A 24,038-nucleotide genomic window follows, 5' to 3' on the forward strand; every position below is an offset into this window, starting at 1 on the left:
GCATACTGAGTTCTGAAACAATTATGATGAGAGGGGGAAAAAAAACTGATGAAAGTGAAGTAAAAAGAATATGATGAATGGCATGACTAGAAATGGGTCCCAGCTTTCAGATTAGGACTAAAAAATAGGATTGGGTGGGCCTCTGGTCTGATTCACTAAAGCTAAGATGCTCAGAATACTTCTGGACGATGGAGCCGTTGTACAGGTGGGAACTTTGATTCCCTCTAACAAAAACAAAAAATAAGCGGAGGAGAGGATGGTAAGCTTGAGCATTCGAATATTTGGAAATCTGAAATACCCCAAAGTCCAAAATGGCCCCCATGAGTAGCTGAGGCACTGATAGCTTCCAAAGAGTTCGACGTGCACAAACTTTGTTACATTATGAAAAATACTGTGTAAAATTACTTCCAGCCTATGCATATAACAAATTATTCATGCAACATCAACTAATGTCATGTTTAGACTTGCGTCTAATCCCCAAGATATCCCAATAAGTACATACAGGCAGTCCCCAAGTTACAAACAAGACAGGTTCTGCAGTTTTGTTCTTAAGTGGAATTTGCATTTAAGTCAAAACAGGTACATTTTTATGTCTAACTCCAGCCAGATAGATAGATATATACACATACATACATGTAAGTTTTGGATAGCATACGGAAGGGTTTAACACCTTGTGGTGTTTCTTTTGCTGTCTGTGTCCCTGTTCAGAAGATTTCACCTCACTTTCTGTCACTGTGATAATTGGATTTTGGAACATTTGGCTTGTTGTGGAATCAAGGATTGGCGATACAGCTTCAATGGAGGCACTTTTCCCCTGTGATAACTCTTTTCATGTTGTACATATAAGATTGTACCTCTGTTCACCATAGCAATATCATTACCAAATTTGCAGATAATACAACCGTGGTGTGGCTTATCTCTGAAGGGGATGAGTCTGTGTATCGGAATGAGGTGGATCGGCTGCTCTGGTGGTCCAACCACAATAATTTGGTTCTTAACCTCAATAAGACCAAGGAGATCATAGTGGATTACTGGAAGAACAAACCAGAAACTCAACCCTTGTTCATAAGTGGGGACCAAGTGGAGCAGGTGGCAAGTTTTAAGTTCCTTGGTGTCACTGTCAAGGAGGATCTGACCTGGGACGTTCATACAGCAGCACTGGCCAAGACGGCTCAGCAGAAACTGTACGACCTGAGATTCCTAAGGAACCACCAACTGAATGAAAAACTGTTGGTGATTTTCTATCACTGTGCAATAGGGAGTGTCCAATGGCTCCCAAAGTGACCCATTTAAGGTGGAATCAGGTGTCAAACAGGGATGTGTTATTGCCCCAACCTTATTTTCCATCTTCATCGCTATGATACTTCATCTTGTTGATAGGAAGCTTCCCACCAGAGTGGAAATCATCTATCGGACAGATGGCAAGCTATTCAACCTCAGTAGACTGAAAGCCAAACCAAGGTTACAACAACCATTGTTATAGTACTCAAGTATGCTGATGACAAAATCATCTGTGCGCATTCAGAAGACCTACAAGCCACTCTAAACATCTTTGCAGAAGCATACGAGAAGCTTGACCTGTCATTAAACATCCAGAAAACCAAAGTGCTCTTCCAGCAGTCACCGGCCAATCCCTCTCCAATGCCAGAAATACAGCTTAATGGTGTAAAATCTTGACCATTTCCGCTACCCTGGCAGCCACCTCTCCACAAAAGTCAACATTGACACAGAAATAAAACACCGCCTGAGCTCTGCGAGTGCAGCATTTTTCCAAATGAAGCAGAGAGTGTTTGAGGACCGGGACATCCGTAGGGAGTCCAAGGTGCTTGTTTATAAAGCTATTGTCCTCCCAACCCTGCTATATACTTGAGAAACGTGGTCTACAGACGTCACATGCAACTCCTGGAATGATTCCATCAGCGCTGCCTCCGGAAAATCCTGCAAATCTCTTGGGAAGACAGGCAGACAAATGTCAGCGTGATGGAAGAAGCAAAGACCACCAGCATTGAAGCGATGGTCCTCCGCCATCAACTCCGCTGGACCGGCCACGTTGTCCGGATGCCCGACCACCATCTCCCAAAGCAGTTGCTCTATTCAGAACTCAAGAATGGAAAATGGAATGTTGGAGGACAGGAAAAGAGATTTAAAGATGAGCTCAAAGCCAAACTTAAAAACTGTGGCATAGACACTGAGAACTGGGAAGCCATGCCCTTGAGCGCTCCAGTTGGCGGTCAGTTGTGACCAGCAGTGCTGCAGAATTTGAAGAGGCACGAATGGAGGGCGAAAGAGAGAAATGCGCCAAGAGGAAGGCGTGTCAAGCCAACCCCGACCAGAACCGCCTTCCATCTGGAAACCGATGCCCTCACTGCAGAAGATGCAGGTCAAGAATAGGGCTCTACAACCACCTACGGAACCACCCCCAGGATACCACTCTTGGAGGACCATCATCCTTGGACTACGAGGGATCGCCTAAGTAAGAGAGTTTCCTAACCTACTGCATCCGCACATGGTTTGGTAGCTACACAGTGGCAGACAGGAAGGTGCTCCAAAGGGTCACGCACAGCGAATCATTGGTTGTCCTCTCCTCTTGTTGGAAAAAACTTTATTATTTCCACTGCCTTAAGAAAGCTCAGAGCACCCAGCATATTTTTTTTTAATTATTGCCATCTTGCAGCTGGTACAGGGTGGCAAAGACAAGGACAAACTGACTGAAGGATAGCTTTTATCATAGAACTGTAACTATACTGAACTCTGTGGTTTCGCATTAATGTGTCATTGGGGGCTGTGTAGTGGTGGCAGGAATGTGGAGGGATGGGTATGTTGTTTTTGTGATGTATGTTGGGGAAAGCACTTAATTTTATTGTACAACGTACAATGTCAACAAAGTTTTTCTATTCTATCACGAGGCATTGAAATGACACTGAAGAACAACGCAGCTTAACTTGGAATAAACCTGGAAATTCTGGTTTATTCTGGGTTTAAAAAAGACATTTCAGTAAGGCCTGGATCTTTGAAGTTCTGGAGTCTGCTCCTGGGATCACCTTTCACGATACCAGTGCCATCCTTCTCTCCCTCACCTCCTTTCCTGCCTTTAAAGTGTTAAAATGTGCTCCTTGTTGAGTCTGGATTACTCCTTTAGTTGTGCCTCTAAATCAGTGGTTCTCAACCTGTGAGTCCCCAGATGTTTTGGCCTTCAACTCCCAGAAATCCTAACAGCTGGTAAACTAGCTGAGATTTCTGGGAGTTGTAGGCCAAAGCACTTGGGGACCCACAGATTGAGACCCACTGCTCTAAATAGAGAGGAAGGTGCTCTCGCTAAAAGGGTCACACTTCTGCACAGTGAATCATTGGTTGCCGTCTCCCCTCATTGGTAGAACTTGATAACTGCAGCTGCCTTAATAAAAGTCATAGCCATCTTGGAGATCCTTGTCACTCTTCATATTCTTTTTCTGAATTATTGCCATCTGGCAGACGGCCACGGTGATCCATGCCTTTGTCACATCCAGACTGGATAACTGTAATGCACTTTACATAGGGCAGCCCTTGAAGACCGTTTAAAAGATCCAAAGATCCGTGCCTAGGCTGCTTACTGGAGCGCCATATAGGGAATAGTCAATCCTCATGTGGCAACTCCACTGGCTACCAGTGTGCTGCTGGGCAATTCCAAGATGCTGATTTTAGCCTTTAAAGCCCTGAACGGTTCAGGCCCAACTTGACTATCTGACCCATCTCCTGATATGAGCCTGTCTGAGCCCTACGATCGGCTGAGGAGGCCCTACTCTCAATCCCATCCCCATCTCAGGTGCGGCTGGTGGAAGCGAAAGAGCCTTCTCGATGGTGGACAAATAGAAAACAAATAAAAACCTTGCTTTGGAAGGAAGCCTTTGAGGAAGAAAATGATTAAGATGGGTTAAGTGCAATGGATGTGGAACACGGCAATGAGTTGGAAGCAGTTTTAATTATAATTGTAATTCAATCTTAATTTCTAGAGATGTTTTTAATAATGTTTTATCTCATATTATGGTATTTAGATGTGTGTAGAGAAACAGAAGGAACAGTACGTTTTATTGATTAGCCAACTGTCCATATCAAAATACCTGACAAGCCTTAAGAAAGCTTAGAACATTACCTGTCCAAATGTATCTCCCGTTATGAACCATTACGAAGTTTATGAAGCTGTAGAGGCCCTGCTCTTGATCCTAGCATCATTGCAAATGCGACTGCTGGGGATGAGAGACAGGGCCTTCTTAGTGGTGGGTGAGTTCCACATCTGATTGGCTACCTCCCTCCCCTTTAGAAAGAAACTCAAAAACTGGTTATAGGACCAAGTGTTTGAACAATAGAGGGGGCAGTTGAGAATAAGCAACAAGTGAAATGAATGACAATGGACTAACCTGGACTTGGATTTTAAACCTGTGTGATTTTAAAGAAATGCCTTATTAATGTATTATTTTAATGAATTGTTTTAAATGTATTTTTATGAATGTGGATGGCACTGAGTGCCTGTTGTGAGGCTGCCCTGAGTCCCCCCTCGGGGATGATGGGGTACAAATGTACAAAATAAATAAATGAATAAAATTCTTGGGGATTCATCTCACCTGGCACTTTCTTTTTTTTAATTACTGCCAGATGGTACAGGGTGATAAAGACATGGGCAAACAGACTTTTTTTTTTGTCGTGTCTGGAGCGACTTGAGAAACTGCAAGTCGCTTCTGGTGTGAGAGAAGCCATCTGCAAGGATGTTGCCCAGGGGACGCCCAGATGATTTGATGTTTTATCATCCTTGTGGGAGGCTTCTCTCATGTCCCTGCATGAAGAGCTGGAGCTGATAGAGGGAGCTCATCCGCCTCTCCCCAGATTTGAACCTGCGACCTGTTGGTCTTCAGTCCTGCTGGCACAGGGGTTTAACTCACTGCGCCACCGGCGGCTCCTGGCAAACAGACTGAAGGATAGTTTTAGTTCTATGATAAAAGCGATCCTTCAGTCTGTTTGTCCTTGTCATTGTCACCCTGTACCATTTGCCGGATAGCAATAATAATAATAAAAATATGCCAGGTGAGATGGATCCCCCAAGAATGCAACCAATGTTTTTGCAGAAGTGGTGACGCTTTTGGGATGGGTGTGTTGTTTTGTTGTGTGTGTGTGTGTGTGTGTGTGGGGTGTGTGTGTGTGTGCAATTTCATCGCACAATAGAACAGTGACAATAAAGCTCTTCTGTTACAGAGGAGTTAATTTCCCTTCCGAGGAGTAGATTTCTTTCACTTTCTGCCCTTTCAGCCCTGTTTGTAAGTAGTCATTGTAAGTCGGGTGTTTGTCACTCGGGGACTGCCACCAAACCTTTCTGACCCCAAGCCCTGCATTCCGTGTGTAAACAAAATCCTCGGAGGGAGGCGGCCCATACCCCTACCCGCCCCTCCATCCTTTTCAACGGGGCTCCTTCTCTCAAGATGAGGGAGTGAGGGAAGGGGGGTCTGTACTCACAGGGCGACCGTCCCGTTGGGCAGGGATCCGGGGGCCAGGACTTGGGCCAAGTCCAGGCTGCTGCAGACCACCTTCCCTCCTCCTCCTGCTTCGCTGGGGGGCAGAGGGCCCGCCTTGCCGCTCCGGGGCCGCCCTCCGGGGCCGTCCTGCTTGCAGCCGAGGGGCAGCCCCGGGCCGCCCTCCCCCAGCGCCAGGAGCAGCAGCAACAACAGAAGGCCCGGCGGCGGGGCGGCCATCTTGGGCGCCCTCCCTCTCCTCGCCCCTGAGGGGCCTAGAGCGGCGGCGCGAGGCGCGCACGAGAGCAGCGTAGCAGGAGTCTCGCGGAGAAAGAGGCCGCCATGAAGGGACGGAGCGAGGAGGCGGGGCGAGTGGAGGAGCGAGCTCGGCGCCGAACCCCTCTTTGGACGGCAAATGCGCATGCGCAGTGGGATGGCTCTTGAGCACGCGCAGTAGGGTTGCCTGAAGCTGTGGCGCGCTTTTGGGTTGCTTCAGTCAGCTCTGGGAGACTTGCCTCCTGCGGAATTCTGGGACTTGTAGTTGAGTGAGAGCTAGGACCTCTCTAGCTGAGCTTTTAAAGGGCTCTTCTCTAAACCTCAGAATTCCCCAGAATTTTGTGATTCTTCCCGCTTTTCTTCTTGAAACAGAAACGTCCTGAAGGCACAGGTTGAACTTCCCACAGCTTTGGCGAAGTTCTTTGTGGACTGCAACTCCCAGCAGCGCCTGACTAGCGTGGGAATTGGGCTCCTGGCGCCAGAGAACAGTAGAGTATTATTATTATTATTATTATTATTATTTCTTTATTTTATTCCTGCTTTTCTCCCATGGGTGGGATTCAAAGTGGCAAACAGTGGTTAAAACAACAGAAAATACATGACACAGAAAGCACAACATCACAACCCCAAATAAAACAGATAGTCCACACTGCCATATAATCCAGTTCAGTGTGGATTTTACACAGATGTGTGGAAGGGGCCTGAGATGTTGTTGTTCATTCGTTCAGTCGTCTACGACTCTTCATGACCGCATGGACCAGTCCACGCCAGAGCTCCCTGTCGGCCGTCACCACCCCCAGCTCCTTCAAGGTCAGTCCAGTCACTTCAAGGATGCCATCCATCCATCTTGCCCTCGGATAACCCAGTTCAAATCAGATATTGTGGGATTTTTTGCCTTGATGTTGCTGTTCATTCGTTCAATTGCTTTCCGACTCTTCTTGACCTCATGGACCAGTCCACGCCAGAGCTCCCTGTTGGCCGTCACCACCCCCAGCTGCTTCAAGGTCAAGCCAGTCACTTCAAGGATACCATCCATCCATCTTGCCCTTGGTCAGCCCCTCTTCCTTTTTCCTACCATTTTCCCGAACATCATTGTCTTCTCTAAGCTTTCCTTTCTTCTCATGATGTGGCGAAAGTACTTAATCTTTGCCTCTACTATCCTTCCCTCCAATGAGCAGTCGGGCTTTATTTCCTGAAGTATAAACTGGTTGGATCTTCTCGCAGTTCAAGGTACTCTCAGAATTTTCCTCCAACACCACAGTTCAAAAGCCTCTATCTTCCTTCGCTCAGCTTTTCTTATGATCCAGGTCTCACCTCCATAGGTTACTACAGGGAATACCATGGCTTTAACTATGCGGATCTTTGCTGCCAGTGTGATGTGTCTGCTCTTTACTATTTTAATGAGATGGACATTGCTCTCCTCCCAAGAAGTAAGTGTCTTCTGATTTCCTGGCTGCAGTCTGCGTCTGCAGTGATCTTTGCACCTAGAAATACAAAGTCTATCACAGCTTCCACGTTTTCTCCCTCTATTTTCCAGTTGTCAATCATTCTTGTTGCCATAATCTTGGTTTTTTTGATGTTTAGCTGCAACCCAGCTTTTGCGCTTTCTTCTTTCACCTTGATTAGATGGCTCCTCGGCTCCTCCTCTCTTTCGGCCATCCAAGCGGTATCATCTGCTCTGCCTTGATATTCAGGGTTATATGGCTGTGTGCAAGGGCCGTGATACAATAGTGGGTGTTTTTGAAGGAGAGGAGGAATCAAGGCCACTTAAGTTAACAGCCTTGGTCTCAAAAAAAGCAACCAATCCTAGCTTGGACATGCACAATTTAATAAGTGAACCAAGGACACAGCTTGGGATTTAGCCATATGAAATATATAAATACATTTGCAACTTTGTATTTACTCCCAGTTTTTAATTACTTATGACTTAGTCTGAATATCTACATTATATATAGCAGAGAATCTTCCACTCATGAACTATTGAAATGTGGACAGCCACACGTTAAACAGAAACTCTTTTAAGTTCAGCTTTGTCCACAACAGTCCATCTTCTGAATTCTGGAACTTGAGCATTGAGCACTGATTCCTGATAGGGAACTTGCTAACCTGCAGCAGAACCATATTTAAAAGGAGAATTCAGCTTCTGGGAGCCATGCCAGACAGGCCCTATATTCCAGGATCTGATTCCAGGTTTTCTGCTTTAAACTGGATTGTATGAGTCCACACTGCCAGATAATCTGGGATAAACAGAAAACCTGGTATATAGGCCCTGTCTGGAAGGGTCCTGGGTTGTTTTAGGATGGGTTTTGGGAGGGTTTCTCCAGCCCATCATTACTTTCAGGGCAGCACTGTGCAGCCTCTTCTGGTGCAGAGAAAATGAGGAGATAGAACTAAATGTCTAGGCATGTAAAATGTCAAGGAATTTTGAAGCTGCGGGAAAATTTGGTTTCTTCCTCTTTTTTTCTAGCAATTTTCACCCCTTGAAAGCTATTTTGTGGCTTTAGGAACATAAAATGCGCTTTCTATAATTTAGTTTGGCTTGTCTGATGTCCTAAAAATATAGTTTCTATTGGAAATAGTTACAAATTAATATTACAAATAGTTATTTCAAATGGAAATAGTTTTTTTTTTACTATAAGGGACCTCTTTCCCTTTCCCAATTTGAGAAGCAGAGAAAAAATCTCATTAAAAACAAAATAAACCATCAAGATTAGGAAAAAAATATTTGTCTTTTAGTTTGTTTTATATAATGCCAACAAGATCTATAGCACTCCCTTTCTATAAAAAGAGCTGAGAAAAGAAAAGTAACACTGGAAATGTCAACAATGTGAGATACTGGTCTCACATAGATGACTATCTCCTGCTACATCATGTAAAATATTGTAGGGAGAGAGAATATATGAATCCCTTGTGATAAATATTTTCTTCAGATTTCTGAAAGATAACATTGCATCATTTATTCTTCCGAAAAAAGACATTACAACCCCCCCCCCCCCCCCCCCACACACACACACACACAAACACACACCAAGTTTCCTTCTACTCTGGCCTCCTAATCTCTATGAACAGCATCAGTGTACTGAGGACATCCTAGCCTAGATCTCCAAAGAATGGGTCTCAGAAGTTTCATGCAGATGTTAAACATTAAGGAGAATAAAGTGGAATGTTGTCCGTGCCAAGCAGAGGTTTCCCAATGTTATTTGCCCATTGACCTAGCCTTATGTGGGAAACCTGTGATCCTTCAAAGGTTTAGCCCAAGCATGGGCAAACTTCAGTCCTCCCGGTGTTTTGGACTTCAAACGGCTATTAGGAATTGTAGGAGTTGAAGTCCAAAACACCTGGAGGCCCGAAGTTTGCCCATGCCTGGTTTAGCCAGTGACTAAGGAATAGTTGTAGTGAGTGAACCCATTCTTGGTTTTAGTCTGAATTTAAAAATGCTGAATTTATTCTGAGGTTAGAATTCAGATTATAATCCAGAGGAGATTTGGCAGAATCCTGACATGGAAGCCACATGAGAGGAATTATAGGAGTTCAAGTTTAACTTTTGAAGGGCTGCATACCTCTGGCCAAACCACTAATTATGCTTCTGCAAGAAATAATAAATCTACAAGAAAAAAAGGAGTAACGTGTCAGCATATTAAAAACATCTTTTATTTGTTAAGATGGCAATGTTTTGGCCTATAGATATGCTTATGGTCTTCTTTGGCTATCACGTCATTATGACCTTTTGTGTTTGCTAGTATAAGTCCCTGAAGAACCTCTTTAGATCATTTACAGGGTGATATATATCAGGCCTTTCAGCAAATAAGTGACCATTCTGGTAAGAATGCAAAGTATAAATCCAGCGCATAAACAACCTAGCAAACAAAATCTTGAGATGTGTCTCCTTTTCTTTTGTGGACTTCTAGATATCGTGCAAATACAAATTTCTGTTGTCTCTCACCTTTAGCCCAATTTCTGGTAGATCAAATTGTGTATGTACATCTGTACAGATAAATAGTCCACTCATTTTAGTATTTTCACTTTCTTCTCCCTGTCCTCCGCTATCTATCAGCTGAAAGCAGAAGACAAGAAAGATAAATAGTTTTCTATGTTTATATTTGAACAGAAGGAAATCTGGCAGTACTTCAAACCTCCACACATCTTCGGGGCAGGAAGAGATAAAAAAAGAGCTCACTTATCATCTTGGAGGGATTTCAACCTGTTTTCCAATTGTATTCATCTTTTCACTTTGATAATTTAACTTCTTTCATCAAATTAGGTCTTCTGGGCCATGTATACTTTGTCCAGGCATCAATAACAAGTGCTTTGAAAAGTGGTTTCAATTTTTCCCTCTTTCAAGAAAAATGGTAGTTAATTCTTTAGTTCATGAAATAGTTGTTCAAAAGAAAAATAATAATAATACAATCCTGCATTTACCCCCCTCCCCCAATAAACCCCCTGTTACTATGGCCTTTCCTAAGATGCTACTATTAAATAGGATGTGAGCCAAAGTGGTATAATACTGAAGGCATGTTTAGTTCTTATGCTTACATAGTTCTTCCAAGGAGCTCAATGTATCATATAACAATCTTCTGTCCACTTGACACTATCAACAAATTTGTGATATAAAAAGAGAGGTGGGGGCTGAGTGCATGATTGGCCATATGTCTCCCAGTTGCTTAATGAGCACTAGAACTTGAAATTCCCATATCCCAGTGCAGTATTTTAACTAGCATTTTACATTGGTTAGAATCTCCCAGTATTATTGTAAAGACACAGTGAGACAACCCCAGATTTGGTCTTGCTCACTCTGTCCCCAGGCAGTGTGCATGCCCTTGGAAAAGTGGAGCAGCCAGAACAGTGGGCCTGAAGGAAAGATGGGACATACATTAAATAAACAGATAGGTGGACAGACTGGTGTAGCAGGTATAGGGATGGTTAACCTGATGTTATTAAAATATGCAAAGCCACTTCATTCGAATTTCTGATTTAATATATATACTCTAATTCTAAGCAATGCTCATTAGGGTTGTGCATTTCTACTGGCCCTCATATCCGTTTTCACATGCCTTCCGAAAATGGGCACACAGTCAGATGGCCATTTTCTGACTGCAGGCGAAAAATACGGTTAGATCTGGCCCATTGGCAGCAATGGGTGGGCTTTCCAGGCTCCCCTTCTCATCATTTTTAGGGCTATCAGGATGAAAATGACCGCATTTGGAAGACACATCTACCACTGTTAGCCCACCAAATTTCATAATGTTTAAGTCATCCCCTGATTTTTAGGAATTTCTTTTCTTTAGAGCACAGAGAAATATAAACAGAGAGAATTTGTTTGCAAAGGAATGAAATTATAGGTAGGTAGATAACTAGGTAGTAGTTTTCTGACAAAGTGGCTTTTCTGTTTGTTTGCTGGAATTATTATTATTAATAACTTGCTGTGACCTAGTCTGATGATCTGGAAAATAAAGTAACGTGAAAGTGTTGGTTTCTAATATATAGATAGATATGATTCACACACACATATATGTGTGTGTGAATCATATCTATCTATCTATCTATCTATCTATCTATCTATCTCTATGGCTGGATGGCTCTTTGTCAGGAGGACTTTGATTATGTAGTCTTGCCCTGGTGAAGGGAGTTGGACTGGATGGCCTTAAGGTAGCATTTCTCAACTTGGGAGTCAGGACTCCTGGGGGAGTCATGAGATGGTGTCAGAAGGATCACCAAAGACCACCAGAATACACATTATTTTCTGCTGGTCATGGGGATTCTGTGTGGGATGTTTGGCCCAATTCTATCATTGGTGGGGTTCAGAATGCTCCTTGATTGTAGGTGAACTATAAATCCAAGTAACTACAGCTCCCAAATGTCAAGGTCTATTTTCCCCAAAGTCCAACTGTATTCATATTTGGGCATATTGAGTATTTGTGCCAAGTTTGGTCTAGATCCTTCATTGTTTGAGTCCATAGTGTTCTCTGGATGTAGATGAACAACAATTTCAAAGCTCAAGGTCAATGCCCACCAAACCCTTCTAGTGTTTTCTGTTGGTCATGGGAGTTCTGTGTGCCAAGTTTGGTTCAATTCCATTGTTGGTGGAGTTCAGAATGCAACTACAATTCCCAAATGACAAAATCAATTTTTGAGTGACGTTTACTCCTTGGGTGAGTAGGTGTCTTGTAGCCAAATTTGGTGGCAATTTGTCCAGTGGTTTTTGGGTTATGATATCACTCAAAATGAACAAAGTGCACACACACACACACACGTATATATAGTTAATCTTTTAAAAGTACTTTCTGAAGGGGAGGAAAAAAAGAAGCTAAAAGATGACTCAAGGCTCTCAGAGCCACCCAAATATTTTAAAGGAAAGGACAGCATAAGAGCAAAGAGAAAGAGATGGGATTTCCAATCCTATACCCACATATCTGGGATTAAAGTCCACATAGCCCGTGTTGAATTTCTCAAAAAGTAGCCTGTAGATGCTAGGTTTTGTGCTCTAATGACATCTGTAGGGTCGCATGATTGTAGCCCCTTTTGTGTAGACAGGAACAAAGGCATGACTATCTTGAATATTCATGTATTTGTCTAAAGCAAAGTGGGTTATTTGTGCTATCCAGGTGTTGGATTATGTCTCCCATCTGTTCTAACCAGTATTGTCAGTGATGAGAGCTACTAGGAGCTGCACTCTAATAATGCTCATTAAGAGTCATAAGTTGCCCATCTCTTCTTAAGACCCATGTGTAACATCTTTAAAATAACTTTAAAAGGTCTGGCAACACCCTTCATAAATACTTTCTCAGGGTGGCTTACAATACAATTTAAAATCCAAAACAATGAGTGTAGCACTCCAGGGGATTAAACAGTTTCCAAAAGCACTCACCTATATTTTTACAGGTGTTTCACTCAGATGCCAAAGGAGATTTTTGTTTAAGCAGCATTAAAGGCTGCAACTAGCTCAGATTTAAAATGAAATTATGTTGTATAAATTACACTAGCTGCTTTTAAGGGAGAGTTTATGGAATGTGTTTTGAAAGTTCCATATTTCCTGAAGAATGGGCATATTGTTTTGCTAGAATTGTACAAACAGTTTAGGGAAAGTAGTAGTCTAAACAGTACAGTACTACCTGGACATCCAAATTTGCATTACTAGATAATCTCTGTTGGCAGCAGTTCAGCTGGAAATAACATCATTTGAACTGACTATTGTAAACTCCCATTGCGTAAGCTTTTCTTTTTAAGTTTCTGCCCCTTCAGAACTGAATATGGGTTTCAGAGACCTTATAAACATTCTGTCCTTGCCTCATCCTTGATTATATTCCTTCTGCTTAGGAAATGCAGGCATTTATTTATACTGTATATTATTATAATACATAATCACCGGGAGCCCCCGTGGCGCCATGGGTTAAACCCCTGTGCCAGCAGGACTGAAGACCGACAGGTTGCAGGTTCGAATCCGGGGAGAGCGCAGATGGGCTCCCTCTATCAGCTCCAGCTCCTCATGCGGGGACATGAGAGAAGCCTCCCAAAAAAGGATGGTAAAAATATCAAAACATCCGGGCATCCTCTGGGCAATGTCCTTGCAAATGGCCAATTCTCTCACACCAGAAGTGACTTGCAGTTTCTTAAGTCGCTCCTGCCTCGACAAAAAAAAATCTTTCCTATCTCATAATATGCAAAAGATGTTTTTGTTAAAACTTGACTTAAAAGTATCTTTACCTCGCTGTTCTTGAGTGCATACTGTATTGATTATGAGAGAGTGAGTAAAATACCTCTACAGAAGTTGCTTTACCTAGTATAACTAGTGGCAAGGGATGCTGGGAGTTAGAGTCCCAACAACATCTGTAGAACTACAGTTTGTCCTGCATTAGTTGCTTGATTGATTCTGAAACTTTTAGTCTAAGGAGCCTACAGTAACATGCCAGAGTGAAGGCCCTTCTATAGCTGGAAACCTCCAGCATGATTAGATATTTCATAGGGGAAGTACATAACCTATTGACTCAATCGATAATAAAAGATGGGTCATTGGCTAAATCTGATTGACGCTCAATGTCAGTTATTCATTGTGTAATCAGAGATTTGGCTTGGTCGTAGCACATACTGGTTAGCAGTCTTGGAGAGAAGCCCAGGGATGAAATTTTGTTGCTATAGCTTTTTTCCCATCTGGACTGAAAGTCATCCAACATAGTAAGTGGTGCAAGGCCAAAGGGAGAGAGGGATAGCCTAAACCAATCGTTTAGTATAACCACCCACATCCTGGCTTCACTTCTCAGGAAGCCAGTCGCCAGACATAGGTTGCCGTTGGACACACACCTTGGTACCTGGAGGGCCAATCTTAAGAATGTTGATTGCATACTTTCCAATGGGATAAAGTCAGAAAACATCATCCAAGCAAAGCCATCAAAGTATGGCATCTCAAAATTATTAGAACTTTTTGATGCCAATCGTGAATATAGATGGGTGTGTTTGCATATATTTATTCTTCTAGATGAGGAAATATTGCTCAGTACCACTCCGATTTCTTCCAGTCAGTACAGTCAAAATGAGTCATGGTAGCCCAACTAGCTATAGGAAGGCTGGTATAATACCTATTTGAAGATGTTTTGCTTCCTAACTCCTCTAATTCCATCCAGTTTGGCCAAATAAATTGAGAATGGTAAAGCATATCGAAAGACCCTAGACAAAAAAAGGCTCCTCTAAAATATTTTATTACATTTGCACCTGCAGTTTTGTTCAAATGGCCGAGCGTTTATGGGGAGTACATTGGAAAGTAGAGTAAAGAAGGCTAAGTTCTGAAAGTTTGAGGAATGCCATGTTAGTCTTAGATGGCACGTAATTTGGATGGGACAAATTGAAACGTATGGCAGCCTATGAAGAGCACAAGGTGTGAAAATGTGATCTAAATATATATAAATTGACTGCAAGGAGAAAATGCAGCCTCTAATCCTAAATCATAATTAGTCTGTAACTGTCCTGAAAAATGATGGGAAAATGAGGAGAATTGTGCCTTATCTCTGTTTTCTTTTAAAAGGAAAGTTATTTAGAAAGATTGTACTTAAAGGAACCATAATTTTAAATTTTATTGGAATTGCTTAAATGCCTCCCCTATCTGTACAACTACAGAACAATACATTCAGCATGAAAAGAGATGTCTTTTTATAGAATCTCTAAATTTACATTTGCTCAGATAAAATGTATGGCAATTATAGTAAAATGTATATATGTTTTATATACTGCAACTGCCATTTTGAGCTTTCTCTCCCCCCTGAAAAATGCAAATTGGTCCGTTTATCAGTGGGATGAAGTAACATGACGTCTGTGTACTTATCTCCTGGTGTAAGTAAAGTAATAAACATAACTGTTAAATAAAATGGAAACAAAGTGCATTTTCTTTATTAGTCTTAACACAAACAGTAGCCACAATAAATGCTATTTTCTTACAGTCAATTTTATAACCAAAGGAAATAAAGCCTACCAGCTACTAATACATCAGAGTTTTTGCTTATCGCTGGAGAATAAGAAAATTGTATTCACTGTGGCTGTTGATTAGGTTTTGCTAGATAGAGGAGCATTTGCATTGTGAAGTGAAAAAGGCATTTGAAAGGGAACATTCTTGAGGAGTCTAATGGCTCGTGCACTCTATATCCTCAATAAGAAATGTTCTATGAATCATATCATAATTTTGTCGAAAACAGGTAGGAATGTTGATACATTAGAACAAAATTCATAGGGAAAAAAACTCTCTTAAGGCCAAAAAGGTTCACACTCTGATGTGTGAACTTTCAAGTTACGTGAAACTCTTTTTCTGACTGTGAGAGTCCCTGCCATGTATTTCAGACCATGTTTTTGCCCACTCAGCACCCCTTGTATCTCTATTCAACTCATCAACTGTGTACACCCAATAAATGCTTTACTAATAAAATAACTGAATAAAGGGGCCCTTATATCAGGCACAGCTTCCTTCATTTTATTGGGAACTTGCTGCCATTATTATGAGGCATTAAAAAGAAATAAACCAGAATAGCAGATGCAGCCCCATTCACACAATATTATTACAAGTTGAACATCTCTTATCTAGAAATCCAAAATAGTTCTAAAACCAAAACTGTTCACGTAGGTGGCTGCGATGGCAACATTTTTTCTTTCTTTAAAAAAAAATTATACAAATCATACACAGTGAACATTGACACAAAACATACAATAAATTAGTTAAGCAATTAATCCTATATTTTATACATGTTATCTCTACGTGCACCCACCACCCATGGGACATATATTTATCCTTGATATATAACTGTTTCTTTCTGATAGTTCAGTGTATATAAACTTTTCTGCATACACCAAATTATTCAAAATTTTGTAAACAATCACCTTTAGGTGAATGTGTTTAGACTTGAGTCTCCTCTCCAGACTTGAGTCTCATCTCCAAGATATTTCGTTATGTACATAAGTGCAAATACAGATATTCCAAAGCAGGGAGTGGGCAGGTGGGAAGTCTGAAATTCAAAGCCTTCCTGGTTGCAAACATTTTGGAAAAAGAATACTCCTCCTGTATTAAAAATGTAGAGTAAAGCTCCATGCTTTACTAAGCCTCTACAGCTGAATGCCAAAACTGACTGGAAAGTGTATCTTGCTCATAATTAATATCCCCAGATTCCTGTGGTTCCCTGGCTGGTTATGTTGTCTGAATAGAGCTAATATGTTGTTCCACCTAACTTGATGGGCTGCTATAAGGGTGTGAAACTTTCAAGCAAGATAGCATCACATTGCTCATTTTGCCTGTTGGGTATTAGAGGAGACTAAGAGATACAGGATTCCTTATTTTGGCACTAGCCAGGCATCCTGTCTCTTGGGAAAAAAATTAGTTTCACTCTGTAAAGTGGCCTCCATGTCAAATAGCAGCATGGGGTTGATTGGTGAATTTTGAGAGGTCGTTCAAGTACTTCATCATTTTATCTTTATACTTCTTTGCAATCAATCTCTCTCCTTTCTTCTAATATAAACACGTAGTTTTCAGGAACGGTTTTGTTCCCCTCAGCAAGAATGAGTTTGTGAAATAAATTAAACCTGGGCTACCACCTAGTAATTTATAGTATGTTCTGTATACAAACAACATGCTTCTCATGTGAGAGATATGTATTGTCCTGTAGCCATAGATCTGGCTTGTCCTATTTTTTAGACACCGGCTGTGTCTGGTGCCTGCTACATATAAATATCATGTTGATACAGGTTTTTGTTGAACTAGATTTTCTATTTGCATTTATATCTCCAAAAGAGAAATATATATATATATATTTTAAAAAATAGCTACTCGGTGTTAATTTCAAATGCATCTTTCCTTTGACTAAATCAGCATTATAAATTTTCACATCATTTTTACAGTTGCATACAGGCAGTCGCCGAGTTACAAACATCTGGCTTACAAACAACTCATAGTTAAGAACGGGAGTGAGGCAACAGGAAGTGACAGAAATCTCCGCCTCAGAAGGAAAATTCCCTCCTGAAAGAGTTATCATTGAAAAAGATGTTTCTACTGAAGATTTCTCACCAATCCCTGTTTTCACAATGAGCCAAATCTTTCAAAATTCAATTCTCACAGGGACAGAAAGTGAGATGAAATCTTCCGAATGAGCACAGACGCCAAACCAAACACCACAGGGGTGTTCACCCTTCCCAATGCTTCCCAATGGAATTACACTTAAAATGTACCTGTCCTGACTTACATTAAAATTCAATTTATGAATTTATGAATTATCTTGTTTGTAACTTGTGGACTGCCTGTAGTGTAAAGTTCTTTCACTGTGTTTCAAGCAACCCAACTACAGATTCTCAGGGGTTTTTTGCCTTTGCAATATAGTCTATGGAATAGATGCTTGCACTACTTTTGCATTTTCTGGAGAGCAAGTTTCCTATTAGTCTTTTGCGAGTAAAGTATTTAATTTAGACTTCATAAAAAGTTATTGCATGTTAATTAAATTCCACTGCAAATTAAATAAATACCAACTCCACATTAAACATATTTGCTGAGTACTAAAAGCTACAGCATAGGTTCATATCCATTTCCCAATAACAGCTCTATTACAGTTTTTAATCATAAGAAGATGTTTAATAATCAGTATTTAAATAACAGACATTAACCGTCCTATTAAACTGAGATTAATTGTGCTATAGGGAATACTAATTTGAAAGGTTACCTATTTTCCCTGCAGATCTGATCTTTCCATAACATCCTTTTTCATTAAAATTAGTGTTAAAGACTCTGTAAATTTGTTTCATGTGTTATTAAGATGTACTTATGGCACATTCTGCACACCTGAAGTAAAAAAATCACAGTAATATTTTTGCCTGTTGTCATCTAGCTTTAAGTAATATTATCTTTGGTAAGAAGCATACTGAACAATGCTTTGAAAAGGTTACCCGTGAGTTGATATTCAGTTGTTCATCTAGATTTCTAAAATGAAACTCTATTTCTAGGGAGAGTTGGAGTATGATTTGCATGCAGAAGACCCAGATTCAATGGCATTTCCATGTATTGATGGGATAGATTCCCGTGTTTGAAATCTGAAGAGCCTCCTATGGTTAGCGAAGATAGCCCTGAGTTCTGTCTGGACTGTTGGCCCACTTTGATATGCAGAGCTGGGAAATGTTACATTTTTGGGTTACAAGTCCATATTTCTTCTGTTAGCTTGGCCAGTGACTAATCTGACTGTCTCCCCAAAAATAATAGTTCCAAGTTTTGTGATAGCTTTTTTTGTATTTGATGAGACAGCCATATACTCAAGTTGCCAAAACAGGATGTTTCCCCAGAAAAGTAATATATTAAAATGTTCTAGTGATGAATACTCAGAATATGTAGCTGGACGAAGTGGACGTTGGTCTGCTCTAGCAGAGCTGGGATGGACTGTCAAAAATGCAGCCATGTGGTTATCCCAAGATTTCAATTGCATGTAAAGCAAGAAGTTTAATGCCTAAGGCCAATTACTAGTTCCAGCTAGCATAAATCTGCTGCATCAACTGCATTTGGGAAATCCCATTGATTCCTGGGACTAGCAACTAGATTTTAGCTTGAATGTTTCCGCTTGTAAAGGATGTGTTTCAGCAATGACGGAGGCATCTTTCCCCCCGGAAAAGCTCCTGTTAGTTTGAAGCTGTTATTGTTATATGCCTCCTGGTCAATTCTGACTTATGATAACACTATCCTAGAGTTTCTTGGCAAGATTTATTCTGAGGAAGTTTGTCATTGTTCTTATCCAAAGGAGATAAAGTATAATTTTCCCAAGGCCACTCAGTGGGTTTCCATGACTTGGTGGTGGAAGACAAGGGTTCAAATCCTAGTCTTCTCAAATCTGTGGCCAACACTGAAGCAATTTCCCTACATTAGCTCTTTATCTGAAGTACTTACATATTTTTCTGATCTGATTTTAATGCTTTGTGCTATCTTCAGGGTATAGGTGGACCATTGCAAAACAGTCTGCATAATTCCTCAGTAATCATTTTGTAGGCTAATGCCTGTGGGAAATTGGCAAGTCCCAATCTTGCTGAAAGGGCTTCTGAAGACGTTCCTGTTAAGGCTGGATGAGTTTTGGAGGTTTTCTCTTAAACTGAGATGATAGGTTGGAATGCGTGAAAGGATTGAGCAGTGCTGGGAAATGCAAAAAGAAGTTAGTATTTCAGTGCATTAAAGAGTGAAAATGTTTTCTGGAGGATAAAGAATTATAAGCTGCTAAATTTATTGTCAGTATTTGCTCAGTTACTTGAACAATTAGGAGACCAACAGCAGTGAATTTGTAAAGCATGCATAGACAAAAACAAGAATAAATAACTAAGCATTTCTGTAAAACCAGGTAGAAAATGGAGATTAAGTTCTATTAAATTTAATGATATGTCGGAGTTAGGACATATATTGGATAAAGTTGTATGCCAGAGCTTCTGCTTCAGACTGATTTTGTTATGTGCTGAGATTCCCACAAAAGGTCAGTTCTTGCATATTGCTAAATCACAGAAAGCTATTTTATTTTATCTGTTTTATTATTATTATTATATTATCCCATAATGTTATCATTGAAGGCGAAGGGGGATCTAAAGGATGGGGGGGAGTAATTAATTACATGTTAGATGCAATTAAAACCTCAGTTGCTTTAGGCTGGAAGAACCAAAAGAAATGGGACACAAAAACATGGTATAAATATGTAATGGACTACCTTCTCCAAGACTACATTAGTGAAAGGAAAAGTTCTACAGGATGAGCCAAATCAGAAAGTAATGGGAGGCAAAATGGAAAGGTTTAATTTACAGAACAAAGGGGAAAAATAAATATAAGGGATTAAACAAGATCATCCTCGTGATTGAAGAATCATAGTATGTACAGCAAAATTGTTCCCAGGGAGGGAGGGGAGAAGAAAGAGGGGAAATTATGTAAACATGTGTTACCAATGTTTTTTGTTTGTTTGTTTTTGTTTTTTGTCGTGTCAGGAGTGACTTGAGAAACTGCAAGCCACTTCTGGTGTGAGAGAATTGGCCGTCTGCAAGGACGTTGCCCAGGGGACGCCCGGATGATTTGATTTTTTTATCATTCTTGTGGGAGGCTTCTCTCATGTCCCCGCATGAGGAGCTGGAGCTGATAGAGGGAGCTCAGCCGCCTCTTCCCGGATTTGAACTTGCGACCTGTCGGTCTCCAGTCCTTCCAGCACAGGGGTTTAACCCACTGTGCCACCGGGGGCTCCGTTACCAATGTTACTACCAACATATCATCTTCCAACTAGAGCAGAAGTTCCCAAACTTATTTGACCTAGTGGCCCCTTTTAAAAAATTCAACACCCTCACCATCTTTAAGTGAATAAACAGAAAGATGCAGTGATAAATTTGTATTCTTTTATGTATCTATATTTCTACCTACGTCCTACAACTTAGTAAAGAAAGATGTTATTGTAACTAAGAAAACTTGAAGCTTGAAATTATAGCAATATTTATTAAAATCAGCCATAGTAACATTTGTATTACAAACAGACAATTAAGATAATAAATGTTAATGCAGAACAAGAAATACAAATAACATTAAAAACAATCCTAATCAGAAGGATGAACTTTGTGTGCTGCTATCAATTTATTAATGGTCGGCTCTATTTTTGTCAGCAGCATTCTTAACTCATTGTGATTAGCTATTTACAATTGGTTTATTTTTAGTAAACAGATTTGTGTTGGCACTGAAGCCACATTCTACTAAATATAATGAAGGAAATGCAATTAATCTTTTTTGTACCATGACCCATAATCCAGGATAAAGTATAGGTATCTGCCTTTGCACCCAGAAGTGTTGGTAGTTGTCTTTGAATTTAAATTTAAATTCCTCATTTCTTGTTACTTCTATCAGTTTTTGTAATTTTAGAGATTCTTCTGTTTGTACTTCAAAAGAAGTACAAAAACTGATCAGATATATTTTAAGAATATCTTCAAATTATTGATTGACTTCACAGGATGGAGAGCTTCCAAGTGCTGGCAACAGGTAAGGAAGTCTACATCATGTTTTTCTATTGTTGATAAATTTGTAAAGTGGCTGAATTATAAATATGTGAGGGGAAGTTATAGGGAGGAGGGAGCATGCGGCCTTGGAGACTAGGACATGGAACAATGGCTTCAAACTACAGGAAAGGAGACCCTACCTGAACATTAGAAAGGACTTCCTGACTGTGAAAGCTGTTCAGCAGTGGAACTCTCTGCCTCAGAGTGTGGTGGAGGCTCCTTCTTTGGAGGCTTTTAAACAGAGGCTGGATGGCCATCTGTCGAGGATGCTTTTAATGCGATTTTCCTGCTTCTTGGCAGGGGGTTGGACTGGATGGCCCATGAGGTCACTTCCAACTCTATGATTCTATGATTTTCCTCATCCTAAATTTCATTTGAACAGGAGAAGTTTTTCCACTAATGCAAAAATAAAAGGTTTTGTTTTGATTAAATCCATCTCATTGCCTTGGATTGCAAATTTGTTTCATTAAATGTATTAGACAAGTCTGTCAAATAAGTTTTCTAAGTTGGCTCATAGGGATTCATCTGTGTTTTCTAGAAACTCTAATACTGAGTCAAAGAATTTATAAGACCTACCTTTTGATAGACAATGAATTTCTGTATGAAGCAATGAGCAATTCTTCACTATTTTCAATATAAACTTGTCCGGACAATCTATCATTCAAGGAATTGCTTCTGGTTTTGTTGATTGCTTTAATGACACAATGTAATGACTTATGTAGGAGTTCACGCAGCTTTTTGGCAACTAAATGTTGACAATGAATAACACAGTCTAAAGTGAAAACATTCAGAACAGCTTTTTAAAAAATATGCAGGAAAACCCCTGAAGCTCTCTATTACTGCTGGAGAACCATCAGTAGCAACTGACAAGATATTACCCAGGGGGATTTTTTCTTCTTTAAAAAACCTCTTCTAGTGCATGAAATATTAATTCTCCTTTAGTATCAGTTTGCAAAATTTTAGCGAATAATCATTTGCATTTTTTCTTCTTCTTTGAATCACACATATGCTAAAGGTAAGGCTTCATTTTCTGGTTGTATAGAGAACTGGGATGTTTTTAAATGCTCACATATTGCTCAAAGAAATTTTCTTGGTAATATCAGGTGCTGCCTCGTGTGGCATAGTGCATATTACCTCACTTATAGCCAGTAGAATTAATTCTTCACCAATAGTTCAGATATTCAATACGCTATAGTCTACCTTTTTCTTCAGTTCAGCCATGATATTATCTGTTAAAAATACTATGGTTTATGTATCGTAATAGAGGTATAAAGTTATCAAGAGATATAACAATTTATATAATTGAAAAAGTGCAATTTATCTAAATGGTGTGTGTGTGTGTATATATATATATATTGCAATAGTTATGTTCTTAGAATAACACCCATATCATCACATATACAGTTTTTTTTTACATCAGATGTCAAAAGGCAAACAAATACTAATTAAATGAATAAACTGGGTTTTATTCTTTGTTTGGAATTAGATATATGTATTTGATAATAATTGTCAAATATCAAACTAAATTTATCAAGAAACAATTAATGTAAAAATACATCAACATGCAATTAAAACCAGTTAAAAGTTTTAATTTAGTGTGCCCTAATTTAAATTATGATTCCTTATTAACACACACCTTATTTATTAATAAACACAGATGATTAGGTAGGTATAAATTAATGCTAATGGTTAATATTTTTCTACCATTTCATAATCGTTTTCATTAATATTGTAAAAAAAGTATGACAAATATATTGACTGTGCATTTCAAATACTGTTGTACTGACACATGTTTGCTATGATTTTATTATTAGTAAGCACTAGAGGACACAGAAATGTACGATCAATATGTAATAAAATGTATAAAAATATGTGTAAATTTTATACAATTTGCCATATGTGATCTGAAATGCATAAAATAGAAGGTATTGAAAATGAATTTAACATTTTAATGCTCCTTTCATTTGCATTATTGTTAACTGCTTGTCACACAATTCAGAAACAATCTAAACTAGATTTCATACATGTCACTTATTTATACTATCATACTGTAAACAAGTCATTACATGCACATATTCCTGCTGATCCATGTTGCACTTCCCAACAATGCACAACATGCTTGCCTGCCAATACTTGCTTGTTAAGACCTGTCAATGGACTTGCATTTTGTATATTTATTTGGCTAATAAAGTATTCTTTACAACTATCATCTTATGGCCCATCTATAGTGACCATTTAATGCAGGTCAAAGTTAGCTTTGAATTTCAAACAGGCATACATTTCTGTTGTTATTTTAAAAATATTTTTATGAGTGATATAAATCAATATTGGAAATAACATTGCTTGTTCTTGTTGGTTGGGAGGCAGATGAATGTACAATAAATAGAAAGTGGTCTAGCTTGAGAATGTTATTTTAGCAACAGTTAATAAAAAAGGCTAAAAAAAGAAGTGCCACGTGTCAGCGAAACAGACCTCTATACTTGGCACACCGCCATCAATAGAACAGCTTGTATCACCTATACCGTATTGCACTTCTGCTGAGATTCTTTTATAGCACTCAGTGTATTAAATATAAAAATAGTCTTTGACCTAGACCTTGAGGAAATGCATGCATGTGATTAGTATTTCAACTGTATGTTTTTTCTGTACTAGGAATTACTGGACTATGCAATTTTTGTAAGGCTGGGGTAGGTTTGGATAAGGGTAAGATGTATCAACAGGCAATTTAGTCCTAATTGGCAAAGTTACTTTCTCTTGTTCCTTCTTGCAATAAAATAGTATTAT

General features: G+C 39.8%; 2 protein-coding genes across 2 annotated transcripts in view; one reads left to right on the top strand and one right to left on the bottom strand.

The window, feature by feature from the left end:
- Window positions 1–5,928, bottom strand: part of ADGRA3 (adhesion G protein-coupled receptor A3) — a 61,122-nt gene extending 55,194 nt beyond the window's left edge. Inside the window, exon 1 of the mRNA XM_060777882.2 lies at window positions 5,482–5,928. Within this exon, the coding sequence (XP_060633865.2) occupies window positions 5,482–5,900 (419 nt within the window). The 5' untranslated portion in view covers window positions 5,901–5,928. The remainder of the gene's footprint in view (window positions 1–5,481) is intronic.
- The window catches only part of LCTL (lactase like), a 113,797-nt gene continuing 95,630 nt past the window's right edge, over window positions 5,872–24,038 (top strand). The window contains exon 1 of the mRNA XM_060777883.2: window positions 5,872–6,241. The gene's annotated coding sequence lies outside the window, so the exon portion shown is untranslated. The remainder of the gene's footprint in view (window positions 6,242–24,038) is intronic.

The sequence above is a fragment of the Anolis sagrei genome, chromosome 5, assembly GCF_037176765.1.
Source record: "Anolis sagrei isolate rAnoSag1 chromosome 5, rAnoSag1.mat, whole genome shotgun sequence".
NCBI classification, from domain to species: domain Eukaryota; kingdom Metazoa; phylum Chordata; class Lepidosauria; order Squamata; family Dactyloidae; genus Anolis; species Anolis sagrei.